The sequence below is a fragment of the Moschus berezovskii genome, chromosome 2 (genome assembly GCF_049115385.1).
Source record: "Moschus berezovskii isolate FMDL1 chromosome 2, NW_MosBer_1.0, whole genome shotgun sequence".
In the NCBI taxonomy this organism is placed as follows: domain Eukaryota; kingdom Metazoa; phylum Chordata; class Mammalia; order Artiodactyla; family Moschidae; genus Moschus; species Moschus berezovskii.
Window position 1 is genome coordinate 29,881,840 of NC_142461.1, and position 14,556 is coordinate 29,896,395.

Genomic DNA, 14,556 nt, shown 5'->3' on the forward strand with positions numbered 1-14,556 from the left:
AGTGGGCGGGGTGAGTCCAGCTGCTGCTTCTGGCCATACCTCCCCAGGAGTTCTCACCAGATGTACACGCGTGTGCACATCTGTACATGTGTTTGCAGGTGTGTGTGTGTGAGCTCATGCAGTCTGGTAAGAGGAGTAAATGCGATTCAGGTGCTATCTGGTTTCCTTAAAAGCACGTTTTTTGTGTGAATAAAAAGTATATGTTCAGGACATCCCTGATGGCCCAGTGGTTAAGACTCCACACTTCTACTACAGGGGACTTGATCCCTAGTTGGATCAAATCTGCATCACCCTTATGTCAGAAAGTGAAGAACTAAAGAGCCTCTTGATGAAAGTGAAAGAGGAGGGTGAAAAAAGTTGGCTTAAAACTCAGCATTGAGAAAACTAAGATCATGGCATCCAGTCCCATCACTCATGGCAAATAGATGGGGAAACAATGGAAACAGTGAGAGACTATTTTGGGGGGCTCCAAAATCACTGCAGATGGTGACTGCAGCCGTGAAATTAAAAGATGCTTGCTCCTTGGAAGAAAAGCTATGACCAGCCTAGACAGTGTATTATAAAGCAGAGATATTACTTTGCCAATTAAGGTCCGTCTAGTCAAAGCTATGGTTTTTCCTGTGGTCATATATGGATGTGAGAGTTGGACTATAAAGAAAGCTGAGTGTCAAAGAATTGATGCTTTTGAATTGAGGTGTCGGAGAAGACTCTTGAGAGTCCCTTGGACAGCAAGGAGATCCAATCAGTTCATCCTAAAGGAAATCAGTCCTGAATGTTCATTGGAAGGACTGATACCGAAGCTGAAACTCCAATACTTTGGCCACCTGATGTGAATAATCAACTCATTTGAAAAGACCCTGACGCTGGGAAAGATTGAAGGCAGGAGGAGAAGGGGACGACAGAGGATGAGATGGTTGGATGGCATCACCGACTCAAAGGACATGAGTTTGAGTAAACTCCAGGAGTTGGTGATGGACAGGGAAGCCTGGCGTGCTGCAGTCCACGGGGTTGCAAACAGTCGGACACGACTGAGCGACTGAACTGAACTGAACTGGGGAACTAAGATCCCATTTGCCCAGCAGTGCAACCAAAATACGTGTGTGTGTGTGTGTGTGTGTGTGTGTGTGTATCCTAAGTTGCTTCAGTCATGTCTGACTTTGAGACCCTCTGGATCGTAGCCCACCAGGCTCTGTCCAGGGGATTCTCCAGGCAAGAATACTGAAGTGGGTTGCCATTTCCTCCTCCAGGGAACATATATATTCGCTTAATTATATGGGCTTCCCTGGTGGCTCACATGGTAAAGAATCTGCCTGCAACACAAGAGACATGAGTTGGATTCCTGGCTTAGGAAGATGCCCTGAAGAAGGCAAAGGCTACCCACTCCCAGTATTCTTGCCTGGAGAATTCCATGGACGGAGGAGTCTGGTGGCCTATAGTCCTTAATTATACAGACAGGCAAAAAGGAAAGAAAAAACTCCTAATTCCACTACAGAGATAAATCTGAGTAATGTATTTTTGTATTTTGGAGTATTTCTTTCAAGGTACTGCCCAGTACATATGCTGGGGGTGTATACTCAATGTATATATGTATACTCTATGTCTATATGTATACTCTATGCATATATGTATACTCTATGTATATATGTATATTCTATGCATATATGTATACCCTGTGTATATATGTATACTCCATGTATATATGTATACTCTATGTATATATGTATGCTCTATGTATATACTATAGGTATACTATATGTATATAGTATCTATCATCTGTCTTTTAACTGTCTCATGGTAATCCATTAGATAGATGCCACAGTTTATATAACCAGTATCTCAAATTATATCCAATTATTTGAAATTACTAAGAATGCCTTGGTAAGTATTATTACTAAACTTCTGCCAATAGATTGCATCCATTATCGTTTATTTAGCATAAGCTCCCTAAAAGTGGCATTGCTGGGTCAAAGATATGACTAGTCAAGTTGTCCCCCAGAAAAGTCACATTAATTTATAGCCACATCTGTATTAGCGGCACCTGCCAGGTTTCCCCCGGAGAAGGCACTGGCACCCCACTCCAGTACTCTTGCCTGGGAAATCCCATGGATGGAGGAGCCTGGTGGGCTGCAGTCCATGGAGTCATGAAGAGTCGGACACGACTGAGAGACTTCACTTTCACTTTTCACTTTCATGCACTGGAGGAAATGGCAACCCACTCCAGTATTCTTGCCTGGAGAATCCCAGGGACGGGAGCCTGGTGGGTTGCCGTCTATGGGGTTGCACAGAGTCGGACATGACTGACGTGACTTAGCAGCAGCAGCAGCCTGGTTTCCCCAGCACTGAACTGCAGCTTTTAAGAAAATTTCTGTCAGTCTGAATTGTCATTGTGTCAGTTTATATTTCTTTGATTACCAGCGAGATAGACCATTAAAAGCATATTTATTGAGGAATTCCCTGGCAGTCCAGTGGTTAGGTGAGAAGGGCGTGGCATAAATATATACATTATATTATGTGTGTATATATATGTAGGCTATGTCTTTTGTGAATTTTTAATTGATATGCTGGAGTTGTTTATATGTTTAATGTATTAAGGTTTGTAACCCGCCTGTCATTTAGGGCATACTTTTCTCTAATTTAGTTGATTAACTTTTAATTTAGCCTCAGAATTTTGGGTGAAAACATATGTGTTTTGGGGTTTTTGTGTGTGTGTGTGTAAGATCTTCGTTCCCCAAGGAGGGATCAAACCCATGCCCTGTGCAGTGGAAACACAGAGTCTTAACCATTGGATCACCAGGGAAGTCCAGAGAACGTATGTTTTGAAAAGTTATTTCCAATTTCTTAATTTTGATAAATGTCAAACATATTGAAAAGTATAAATAATAGTATGATAGTATAATAAACAGCCATGGACTCAAGAATTAACATCTGCAGTATATACATATTTGGGAGTAAGCTGCTGATATTATTGTACTTTAGCTCAAAATATTTGTCATTCATCTTCTAAGAGTGAGGACAGTCTCCTTCATAACTGTAGTAAGATTTTCACAACTGAGAACATTAACAATTATTTCCAATATCATCTTCTACTCAATCCAGTCAGTTCCTCCCAGGAGGACTGTAATACCTGGTTTCATTGATTCTTGATCAAATCATGCACTTCCTTTGATTGTTACATCTCTTCAGTATCTTTTAAATCTAGAATAGCCCGACTTTTTCCTGATGCTGACTTACCTGCATCAAGGGCAGTGTGTGGTAGAACGTTCACATTGGGATTTCTCTAAGTCTTTCTTTGGGTACTGTTTAATTTGTTCCTCTTCCTCCTGTATTTCCCACAAATTGAAAGCACCTCTGAAGGTTTGGTTAGGTTCTGGTTTAACAATTTTTTTTTCAAGAATATGTAAAAAGGGGCCATGTTTCTCCAGCTATAATATCTTAAGAGTCAATGGGGAATCTATTTGAAGTGCAGATTCTGGTTCCATAGGTCTGGGGTGGGGTCTGAAACTGCATTACTAACAAGCTCCCAGGTGGTGCTGATGTTCCAGTCCATGGACCACACTGTGAGCAACATGGTCAAAGGTGTTGCTGTGCACTTCACTATGCTCGGCATCTCAGCACGAGTGATGTGAAGTTTGATCCCTTGATTATGGTGGTTATTGCCAGATATTGCCACCCTAAAGGCACCCTTCCCCCTTTACAATTAGAAGTCATCTTGGAGTAATCTTTGGCCAATACTTTGGCCACCTGATGTGAAGAACTGACTCATTGGAAAAGAACCTGATGCTGGGAAAGATTGAAGGCAGGAGGAGAAGGGGACAACACAGGATGAGATGGTTGGATGGCATCATCAACTCAACGGACATGGGTTTGAGCAAACTCTGGGAGTTGGTAATGGACAGGGAAGCCTGGAGTGCTGCAGTCCATGGGATCGCAAAGAGTTGGACACGACTGAGCGACTGAATTGAACTCGAGTAATCTTGGGGCAATTTGAAGTCATCTCAGGGCACTTGCAGCACAAAAGTTTCCAATTATTTACCACTCTCTACTTCTCCTTTTGTGAAGGAAATGACAACCCACTCCAGTATTCTTGCTTAGAAACTTCCAAGGACAGAGGAGCCTGGCAGGCTACAGTCGGTCCATGGGATCACAAAGAGTTGGGCATGACTGAGCACACAGGCACTTCTCCTTTTGTAATATTATTATGTAATTACTTGTTAATATCTGTTTTTTTCCCCCACAGTGTCTGTTTCACTCACTGCTGTACTGTGGTGCCTGGTATGGAGTAGGCATGCAATGACTGAAAACAGAAATGAAATTTGTGATTTCTGTCTTTGATAATATATTTAGAAAGCTGTTTTTAAGCCAATTTTTATTTTTAAAAATTAATAAGTGGACCTGATAAAATAATTTCAAATATAAACAGATATATAATACAATGTGTTATATTATATGGGATCAAACTTGGCATCACTCACGCTGAGACAACTGCTCCCATCTGAAATGACTCCCATCCAGTCTGCTATCTCTGCCACCTACAGTGAGCCACAATTTCCATTTCTTGTGTACCATACAGGAGTATACAAAATTATATGCATGCATTTGTAACTACTTTTATATTTCTCTTTAGTGGAAAACCACCATCACCATTGTTAGGAAACTTGCTTTGTTTTGTTGACTGGTTTATCTTGGAGATCATTCTGTATCTGTGGATAGTAGATAGACAGTTCCACCTCATTGTTTTTCATCACTATATAGTATTTTCTGGTATAGATACAGCGACATTTATTTGCTGCTAAGTCGCTTCAGTCATGTCCAACTCTGTGCAGCCCCATAGACAGCAGCCCACCAGGCTCCCCCATCCCTGGGATTCTCCAGGCAAGAACACTGGCTGCTGCTGCTGCTAAGTCACTTCAGTCGAGTCCAACTCTGTGTGACCCCATAGACGGCAGCCCACCAGGCTCCCCCGTCCCTGGGATTCTCCAGGCAAGAACACTGGAATGGGTTGCCATTTCCTTCTCCAATGCATGAAAATGAAAAGTGAAAGTGAAGTCGCTCAGTCGTGTCTGACTCTTCACGACCCCATGGACTGCAGCCGACTAGGCTCCTCCATCCATTGGATTTTCCAGACAAGAGTACTGGAGTGGGGTGCCATTGCCTTCTCCGGACATTTATTTAACTAGTTCCTTATTCTTGGACACTGAAGTTATTTCAAGTGCTTTGCTATTCAGTTCAGTAGCTCAGTCGTGTCTGACTCTTTGAGACCCCAGGGACCCCATGGAGCACACCAGGCCTCCCTGTCCATCACCAACTCTCAGAGTTTACTCAAACTCATGTCCATTGAGTCAGTGATGCCATCCAATCATCTCATCCTCTGTCATCCCCTTCTCCTCCTGCCTTCAATCTTTCCCAGATCAGAGTCTTTTCAAATGAGTCAGCTCTTCGCATCAGGTATTACCAACAAAATTAATACCCATATGCATACAGTTATATGAATATACATTTTATCTACCACATAAATTCCTAAAAATCCAACTGCCAGATCAAAAAGTGTCTGCATTTTTAAAATATTTTTGATGGTCAAATTATTCTCCAAAGAAGCTGCACCAAATGTACACTCCTGTCAGCAGTGGTGTATCCATGACTCTGTGAGTAACAAGCAAATAGTGAGTAACTAAGCCCCTCAGGTAGAGACATTTTCACAGTTTCCAAAGCCAGAAGTCAGGTTGCCTTCCTCCTTCCCCTCCACCCCTGCCCCAAGAGCCAACCAGCCGCAGCTTTCTGACAAGTTCATCTCCTGTGTCACATCCATCACTTCGTCCTTCCCTCTTCACTGTCTTGGCTGCAGTTCAGGTCTTCATCCTCTGTCTTTGGAACCATGTCTGTGGTCTCCCAATAGGGACAGTCTTAGGTCCCTAACCAGGTAGCTCAGTGGTAAAAAATCTGCCAACACAGGAGACAAAGATTTGATCCCTGGGTTGGGAAGATTCCCCTGGAGCAGGAAAGGGCAACCCGCTCCAGTATTCTTGCCTGGAAAATTCCATGGACAGAGGAGCCTGGCAGACTACAGTCCATTGGGTTGCAAAGAGTTGGACAGAACAGCACACACATACACTCCCCCAATGTAGCTTCCAATGGGTGGCTGCCAGGTTTGCGTATGCCTCTCTCCTGCTCAGTGTCCCTCTGTGGCACCCCCTGCCTGCAAGGAAAAGGCCACCCCCTTGGTCTGGCTACAGATCAGTGTTATCCCGCTTCTGCTTTTCTGCAGTGTCATTTCCCCTCCTTCCCCCCTTGCGTGCAATTTTGAAACTGTCACTTCCCACGCTCCCTAGTGTGTCCCTTGAGGCTTTGGCTTCCTTTCCCATTGGACCTCCCTGCACAGACCACCTTCCCCTGAACCTTGCCTCCTTCCCAAATCCTTCGCAAGGAGGATTTCCAGGCTTCCCATGTACCCCCAGGGGAAATTATGGTGTCGCTGTGCTCCCCACATGTTATATCTTGCCCCCCCATTTGCAGCATTTCAGGTTTGGACAACATGTTCAGATGTCTGTTCTCCACACTAGGATGTGAGTTCCTTGAGAGCAGAAGCTCATCCTAGTCATGGCGTATCCCTGGGTCCTGGCACAGTGCCTGGCACCACAATCCATGTTGTTGCGTTGAACTCTGTGGATGAAGTGTGTGTGTGTGTGTGTGTGTGTGTGTGTGTGTGTGTATAAGGCTGGCTGAGGTCTCAAAGTTGGGAGCGGTGGTGACTCTCTGCTCTCTGCGGTGACAGGCCCTTCAGGATGCAAATCTGATGGTGGGGGTGGGGGACGAGTGTTTGCATGGAGAGCAGGAAATAGAGCAAGACCCCAAGGAGGGCCGGGCAGGAGGCAGGGAGGGCTCGGTGTTGACCCGGCCAAGGGCTCAGACTGGGACTGGAACTCAGGGAGCCGAGCGAGGGTTCTGCGGGCTCTCCTCCCGGGTGATGATGGCTTTGTGACGCTTTTCTACCAGGAAAAGTAGTGGGGAGAGGGGTGGGGGAGGGGGCAGCTTCACACGCACGCTGCAGAGACCTGGGGCGACACAGCAGCGTCTGGAGCGCCAGGAGGCTGAAGCCCCAAGGTGAGGGGATGGGGGCTGGGAGAGGCAGAGGGTGGCGATGGGGCGGGGGGAGCACCGGCATCAGATTTGAGAGGGGCAGATCGGAGCGGGGAGAAGCTACCCACCCCCGGGAGGGCGCCTCGTTCTAGGCCGGCCCTGATCCTTCCAGCCCCGGGCGCGTAGGGGAGAGGGTGGGATGCCTGCGCCCAGGCAGGGGGCCGGCGGGAGCGGCCCGGCGCCGGGGAGCCCGGGCGTCCGCGAGGACAGAGAGGCCTCTAGCGGCCACCGTGGGCAGCAGGCGAGGGCGAGGCGGGAGGGCACTTCCTGCCAGGGCCCGGGGCGGCCCAGCTTCGCAAAGGAAGTTCTGCCAGGGCCGGAGGGGCGGAGGCAGGAAGTGGGCCGGAGGCTCGCGCTAGGGTGCGGCCGGCGGGTAGCGGGAGGCCGCGGCCGGGAGCGGGGGAGGGCCGCGGAGGTGAGCCAGACCGAGGCCGCGACCCCGCCCAGGCCCCGCGGAGTCCCGGCCGCCTCCGCTTGCCCGCCACGCCTCGGCCGTCCGCGCGCGGCCTCCGTCAGCCGCGCTCCAAGTTCTTCCGTTTGGAGCTGAACTTGGCTTCCCTCTAGCTCCACCATTCCCCTCCACCCTCTGGGGCCTCACGGGTCCCTCCCCTCCACTCCGGGGCGGAGACCACACCCCTCCAGTCTCCAAATACCTTCCTGGGGCCTCTCCTAGGGACGCGGTTCAGTTCGCCTCAGAGCTAATACTCTGTGGAGTCCTCCCGATGCAGGCATTATTTAATCATTTCTGCAAAGAGGGCCTAGCTCCATTTTGCTGATCAGATAACTGAGGCCAAGACGGGTTAGAATTAAACAACAGTGAGATGAACTCGGACTTCCCGGGTGCCTCAGCGGTCAAGAATCCGCCTGCAAATGCACATGATGAAAGAGACACAGGTTCGACCCCTGGGTAGGGGGTAAGATCCCTGGAGAAGAAAATGGCAACCCACTCCAGTATTCTTGCTTGGGGAACCCCATGGACAGAGGAGTCTGGTGGGCTGTACTCCACGGGGCTTCAGAAGAGTTGGACAGGAGTTAGTCACTAAACAGCAAACAACACAGATGCACTCGGACCCATTCAAAGTTTGCATTTTCAGGTTTGATGCCCCTGGAAAGGTGAGGGCAGCCCTTCCCTCCACTACAATCCCCTTCCCTCCAAAGGGTTTGCTGAAGCAGGTGTGGCTTCACTGGACTTCCTCCCAACTGCAACACCTCCCTCCCCATCAATAACCACAGAGCCAGGATTGGGGGGGGTCTGGCTTTCTCTTTAGTTCTTATCAAACTGTGGGGTTCTCCGTTACAGAGAAGGCACTTAGATGGGAGGGTCACCCGAGTCAGACTAACTGGGGGGAGGGGGTAATGACATGTTCACCTGACATCCCCCTTGGCACTGGTATATGGGTCCCCTTAACCGTTAGGCCTTTGGGAGAGCCCAGGGCCCTGGCCTCCAGACTCAGCATTTGGGGGAGGGATTCCAGATAAAGGACTCAGAGCTGGAAGGCAGGACGTCCTGGGAGCTGCCCCCAGCCAGCAGGGGGCAAAGCAGAGGGGCTACAGGGGTGGGGTTGGCACAGGGGTGGGGGGACAGCTTGGCCAGGTTTCCTGGAGACCCCCAAACCCCACAAGAAGGGTCCCACCTCCTACAGATCCCCTAAAGGCACCGGTGAAGTATGGGGTGTGGGTGGGGAGGCACCAGTTAGGTGGTCTAGAGAGAGACCCACACACAAACTCCGCTGGTGGGCCTGGCACAGCACTGGGCACAGAAAAGGTGCTCAATAAATGTTTCTTGAATGAATGGAGCAGAGAGGGTGTGAGGGACAAAGGACAGGGCCTGGGGCCCCTTGGGCCAGCCTGTTTCATTCAGAAAATAGTAGTTTAAAAAATGTAAAAATCCTTTCCCTCCTCCCCCCCCAGTTTATGGGCCCAGGAAAGGGGGAGGGAAGGGTGTCTCTACCTGACCCTTCTCTCTCCCCCTCCCCTCAAAGTCTATATACACATATACATATTTATACGGCACCGCAGGATATTGCCTGGGCCCCCGATACAGAGCTGGGGGCACCAAGCCCCAGGGCCTCCAGGGCGGCCAAGGCAGAGGTGAGAGGTTGGAACTTGGGGCAGTGTGGGAAGTAGCCCTCAGCAGCTAGTGAGCCCAGAGCAGCTGGATTCTGGGGTCCTGAACAGACCCCTGCTCCCTTCGCAAGTGGAAACAGGTCAACCCTCCCCACCCTAGGCAGAGGTGGGGTGAGGGGGTGCCTGCAGCAGTCCCCAGGGAAGAGGTGGGGAGACTGAGTCCTCCCCCACCAGCCTAGACTGCAGCAACCTGAAGGCTGTTCCGGGCAGAGCTGACCCGGATCATGGCCCTGGGAAAAGTGGCTGTGAAGAGGGCTCGATGCAAGGCACTTGGTGTCCACTGTTCCCAGGGTGGGCGTGGGGGGTCAGTCCAAGGCAGAGGGCAGCTCAAACCCTGCCCCTCCCCCAAGCAGAACCGGAAGGGCCAGAGGGGCCCAATTTGGCAGCAGAGAAACATGGCGGTGCAGAGAGAGAGAGGAAGGAAGGGGGAGTGGCACACAGAGCCCCACGGGTCCCCCAAGGAGGAGGTTCTAAGGCACTGACTCAGGGACCCAGGGGCTCATCGCCCTCTGTGCAGCCTGCTGCCCCCTCCAGAGCCTGGCCAGGCTGGTGGGGGAGCGGAGGGGGCAGGGAGATCCCGCTTTCCCCGAGGCACTGAGTTTTCTTAAGGCAGAGTCCGAGTGAGAGGGGTGCGGGTGTGGTCAGGGGCAGGTCCGAGCCCCGTGGCGCCTCACTAGCTGCCTGGCCGAGGCTGCCTGAGCACTGAGTACACGTCGTCCACACGGCTGAGCTGCTCGAAGAAGGGCAGGAGATCGTGGAGCTCCGTGTCACTCATGTTGTCGAACCACGAGGCCACTGGTACCTGGAAGATGGGTGCGGGGCAATGAGGCGGGCAGGGGGCCCTGGGCACAGAGCATCCAGATCAGCCCTGAGCACCCTCACCCACAGCTTCCCAATCAGTCTCACTGATCACACAAGTCAGAGCTGCGTGTTTGAGCTCAGCCTGTTCAGTCGTGTCTGACTTTTAGGGACCCCATGGACTGCAGGCCACCAGGCTCCTCTGTCTATGGGATTCTCCAGGCAAGAATACTGGAGTGGGTTGCCATTCCCTTCTCCTGAGGATTTTCCTGACTCAGGGATCCAACCCACATCTCTATGTCTCCCGCATTGGCAGGCGGGTTCTTTACCACTAGCGCCACCTGGGAAGCCCTTACCCTGTTGTGTGCTAAGCACTTGGACAGTTTCGGTTCATTTTTTAAAAAAGTTAATTCTGGGATCCACTAATAGTTCACAACTGTTAGGATGAAGTGGAAACTGCTCTAGTGCCCAGCAAGGGACCCAAAGCCATGGCAGGCCCCCTGTACATGCAGGCAGAATGGGCTGAGTGACTAATAAGAGACCTGGGGCAGCTATGGATGGACAAGGCAAGCGGGCAGCACAGGGGCCACCAAGGAGAGAAAAGAGGGAGGAACGGGAGGGCCCAGACGCCCGCAGGGCCCCAACCCCCATCCTGCTGGGCACTCACGGCGTTATCTGGATGGAAGACGTAGGAGGCGGGCGAGTTGTCCAGGATGAGCACCCGACGCAGGTCTCGGCCCAGCCGGCTCAGGTCTTTCACGTAGTTGCCCCGGTGGAAGACACACGACTCCCGAAACAGCCGTGCCCGGAAGGCCCCCCACTTGTCCAACAGGTCAGCTACAGGGTCTGCGTACTGGGGGTGGGAGGTGGGTCATGGGCAGGGAGGGCGCCAAGAGGGACCCAGAGACCTCTGCTCAGAGGTCGTGTGTCAGAGGCAGACAGGAAGCAGAGGTGCCCAGGGAGCCCTGCAGAGGGTGGAGGGCTCACCTTGGCCAGGCTGGCGGTGAACAGCACGCATTCGAAGAGCTCACCCATCCGCTGCAGGAACTCATCGACGTGGGGCCGCTTCAGCACGTAGACCTGGGGGGTGGGCCAGTGAGGGAACTGCGGGCCCATGGGCCCGGGTGGGGTGGGGCGGGGTGGGGTGGCCGGGGGGGCTGCGCAGGAGTTAGATGCAGGAGGCAGAGGAGCACAGGAGAGCGGCTGGTCCCAGGGCCCGTGGGCTCCACTTGGCCAGCCACCCCCCCACCGCTGGGTAAACCACCCACTGTCCCCGAAGAGGATCAAATAACCTCCGACTCCTGTCTTTGGGGCCTACCTCAGAGGGAATCACTAATTCCCACCCCTTCCTCCGCCAGGGCCTCGGCTGGATGTGGGGGCCTGGGGCAACCCCCTCACCCCAAGGCTGCAGGGCACCGGCCCCCGAGCCAAGTAATGGAGAACAGGCTGGACAGCACACAACCTATCCTGAATTACTTGAACTGGGTCCCGGGCAGGGTGGGGGCGAGGGGGCACCGAGGAAGACCCCCCACCCCACTCCCTGCAGGCCTTGGAGCTGGGCCAAGTCCCTGAGGGTCTTTGTGACCTCAGGCAAGTCTCACACCCTCTCTGGGCCCCGGACATTCCACATTTATCAAAATCCCATCTAGGGCTCTCAGGACTGGTGGGAGGAACCCGGGGTCTGGAAGACAGATGCCAACCCTACCACCTCCCCCCCACCCCCAGCCCCTCACCTGGTGGACCACCCCATCGATCTCCACAGGAATGATGAAGTCAGCATTGTTCACTGGCTGCAGGGGGAAGAAAGCTGCTGGAGCTGGGGCAAGGCCCGCCAGGACCACACTCCCAGGCCAGGCCGGGGTCTGTGTGACCTCAGCCAAGTCTCACACCCTCTCTGGACTTCTGACAATTCCACGTTTATCAAAATACCATCTAGGGCTCAGAGACCGGGGCCTTAGGGCTGCTGGGGGGTCCCACCTTGAAGGAACTGTGCACCAGGGTCTCGTCCAGGTCGATGACCACGCAGATCTTGTCCAAGTCCTGGGCTTTGGCCTCAGGGAGCAGGTACTGGACTGGGGTCTGCTGTGGGGACAAGGCGGGAGCTGGTTGCTGCCACCTCTCTCAAGCCCCAGTCATTTCTCCTCCCCCAGCCCTCTTCCTGGAGAGCCCCAAGGACAGAGTGGAGACTCCAGCCCTTTCCCAGCTTTGCCCCTGCCAACCCTGGAGCCTGGGGTAGGCTGCCTGACTCTCTGGGCTTCACTTCCTGACCTGGGAAACCAACGCAGAGGAAAGCCTACACTTCTGAAGGGGAAATTCAGAATCCTCGGGGCTGGGGGGCCCTCAGGAGGCAGTCAGGGTTGGGGAGGCCTGGGAGGGTGAAGGGCTTGGTGGGGGGTAGGAGGATTTCATCCTCCTCCGCAGGGCCTAGCAGCACATCATGAAGAGCCCCCTTCCCCTACACCCCCCAAAGGGCTGAGTCCAGGTGCCCCCATAGCCCCCACTTGGCCAGCACGCACCTTGGGGACGGCACCATTCTCCTCCACGAGCAGGGGTGCCCCGCTATGGGCGGGCAGGGCCTCCCCGTCATCCCGGCAGACACAGCAGAAGAGCGAGTGGAGGATGCCCCGGCTCCGGGGCTTCTGAGAGGCTGCTGACTTCTGGTCACCTGAAGCAGGGAGGCCCAAGGTGGGGGCGTGCACACTGCCTGGCCTGCAGGGCTGTGCCTACATGCCCAGCTGCCAACCCCTGGGCTGAGTGGGTCTGGCCGTGTTGCCTTCATTGAGGGAGACACACTAAGGTGGCAGCCTGACAGTCTTGGCTCCAGGCCACCCCTCCGCTCCCCACAAGTTCTTCTAATGTGGGTACAACGTCACCCACATTAGGGAGTGGGCTGGTTGGAGGCTGGGACAGGAGGTGTTTTTTCTTCCCAACAGTTTCCATCTCTGCTGGGGGAGCAGTGCATAGGGGCACCTCCTGACACCCACCGTACCTGAGCAGCCTCTGGTCAGTGGGGCCCCTACCAAAGAGGACTGGGGCTTGGGGCTCTGGGGCCCACTCCCGCCCTCCTTCCATCCTTCGCCTCCAGAAGTCCAAAGTCCTCCCTGAAGCTGGGCCCAGACACAGGGGGTGGGGGCCTGAACCTAGTGTCCTGCGGCCATCTACTGGCCCCTCCTCCTTCGCCCCCGCCCGGACCTCCAACCTAAATCCCGCTGATAGACTGGCCCTCCCTCCACCCGACCCCCTATACAACCCACCACCCCCCCCCCCGACCCCGACCCCGGCCACAAGTGGACAAATCTGGAGGGACTTCCTAGCCTCTTAAGTCCACACGAGGACAGGGAGGGGCAGACCCCCTAGACCAGAACCATCAGTCCCGGGGTGCCTGGCCGAGGCTGGCGGCATCTCGGGTCGCTGTGTGTATGCACAGACACGGCGCCCACCGGCTCGGGGAGCCAAGTGCGCGGTCCGATCACGCGTCTCCTGCGGGCGCGCGGGCGATCCTTAGAAGTGGTTGTCTCTCTTCGCGCCTCCACGCGGGACGCGGAAGTTTGTGGGGAACGTGGCCCTGTGTTAGCGGGAGATCTTTCCAACCCTCCCCAGCCCGCTGTCACCTCTGCGCCCCCTCCCGCGACCCAGCCAGACCGCGCGGGGGCGGAGTCTCAGCTGGTGGCCCGAAGGCGCCCTCTTCAGCGCCCCCATCTCCCAGCCCCCTTGGCGCCAACGGGGGAGTGGGGGGGGACGACTCTTCGGCCTCGCGCACACCCAGTCTGGGAAACCCGGAGGGCGCCCCGTGCTCCACCCCTGCCTCAGTTTCCCCACCTCGAGCAGACCGAAGCGCCCCAAAACGCGCCAGGCCCCGCCCCGGGTCTCCGAGTCTCTGCAAGTTCAAACTCTCAGCCAGCTCCCCCTCCGGCTGGAAGCCTCGGGCCCCGCCAAGGCGGGCGCCCCGAGCGGCGGCGGCAACTGTCGCCCCCGAGAGGGTCCCGGCCCCCTCCTCTCGGCGGCGCCGGGTCTAAGCGCCCCTCTGCGCGCCCCAGTACCTTTGCTCCGTAGCGGGCTCCGCGCTTCCTCCTTGCTGATCTGAGTAATGACGGCCGAGCTGTCCATGGGGCCGGGCGCGCTCCGCTCCGGCCGGACTCTGGCCCGGGAGCCCGGCCTCCCCCCCGGCTCGGGCCGGAATCGGGGCGCGGGGGGGAGGGGAGGGGTGGGAGGGAGGGATCCCCGCGAGCTTCGGAGGGGAGGGGAGCCAGGTTCTAAGGGGGAGGGGGAGGGAGGGGGCGCGGAGGAAACTTTGTTACAACATGGAGTTTCCTCCCCGCGAGGCGGATGCAAACATGGAACCCGGGCGCCGTTTCAAGGCTCCCCCTTAAAAGGGCAACGGCTTCAGCGTGACCTGGACTCGGCCGGGGCTTTCATCACTTGAGGGGCTGGCGCTGCTCGGCGGGCAGGGAGGCGGGCCCGGCAGGGTTCCTGCCGCGCTCCTAGGGGCGCCGCCTC

The 14,556-nt window shown here is 54.4% G+C and overlaps 1 protein-coding gene across 2 annotated transcripts; it reads right to left on the reverse strand.

The window, feature by feature from the left end:
• Positions 1-7,853: 7,853 nt before the first annotated feature.
• CTDSP1 (CTD small phosphatase 1) lies at positions 7,854-14,360 on the reverse strand. Of its 2 annotated transcripts, none has more exons than XM_055398207.2 (7): positions 14,100-14,360; positions 12,576-12,724; positions 12,037-12,138; positions 11,793-11,849; positions 11,047-11,139; positions 10,727-10,912; positions 7,854-10,063 (listed from the first exon to the last, which is right to left on the reverse strand). In XM_055398207.2, exons 1-7 carry the CDS (start codon positions 14,164-14,166, stop codon positions 9,935-9,937), a joined length of 783 nt encoding a protein of 260 aa, XP_055254182.1. In that variant the 5' UTR covers positions 14,167-14,360; the 3' UTR covers positions 7,854-9,934. The 2 variants fall into 2 exon arrangements, with proteins under 2 accessions (XP_055254182.1, XP_055254181.1); XM_055398206.2 differs by having other exon boundaries at positions 12,037-12,141; positions 14,100-14,353.
• Between the last annotated feature and the right edge of the window lie 196 nt (positions 14,361-14,556).

Coding starts and splice junctions, on each gene's coding strand:
- CTDSP1 (XM_055398206.2), bottom strand. CDS start 14,166: ATGGACAGCTCGGCCGTCATTACTCAGATCAGCAAGGAGGAAGCGCGG. Junction 11,140..11,792: donor TCGATGGGGTGGTCCACCAG/GTGAGGGGCTGG, acceptor CCCACCCCCCAG/GTCTACGTGCTGAAGCGGCC. Junction 10,064..10,726: donor TCTTCCATCCAGATAACGCC/GTGAGTGCCCAG, acceptor CCCATCTTCCAG/GTACCAGTGGCCTCGTGGTT.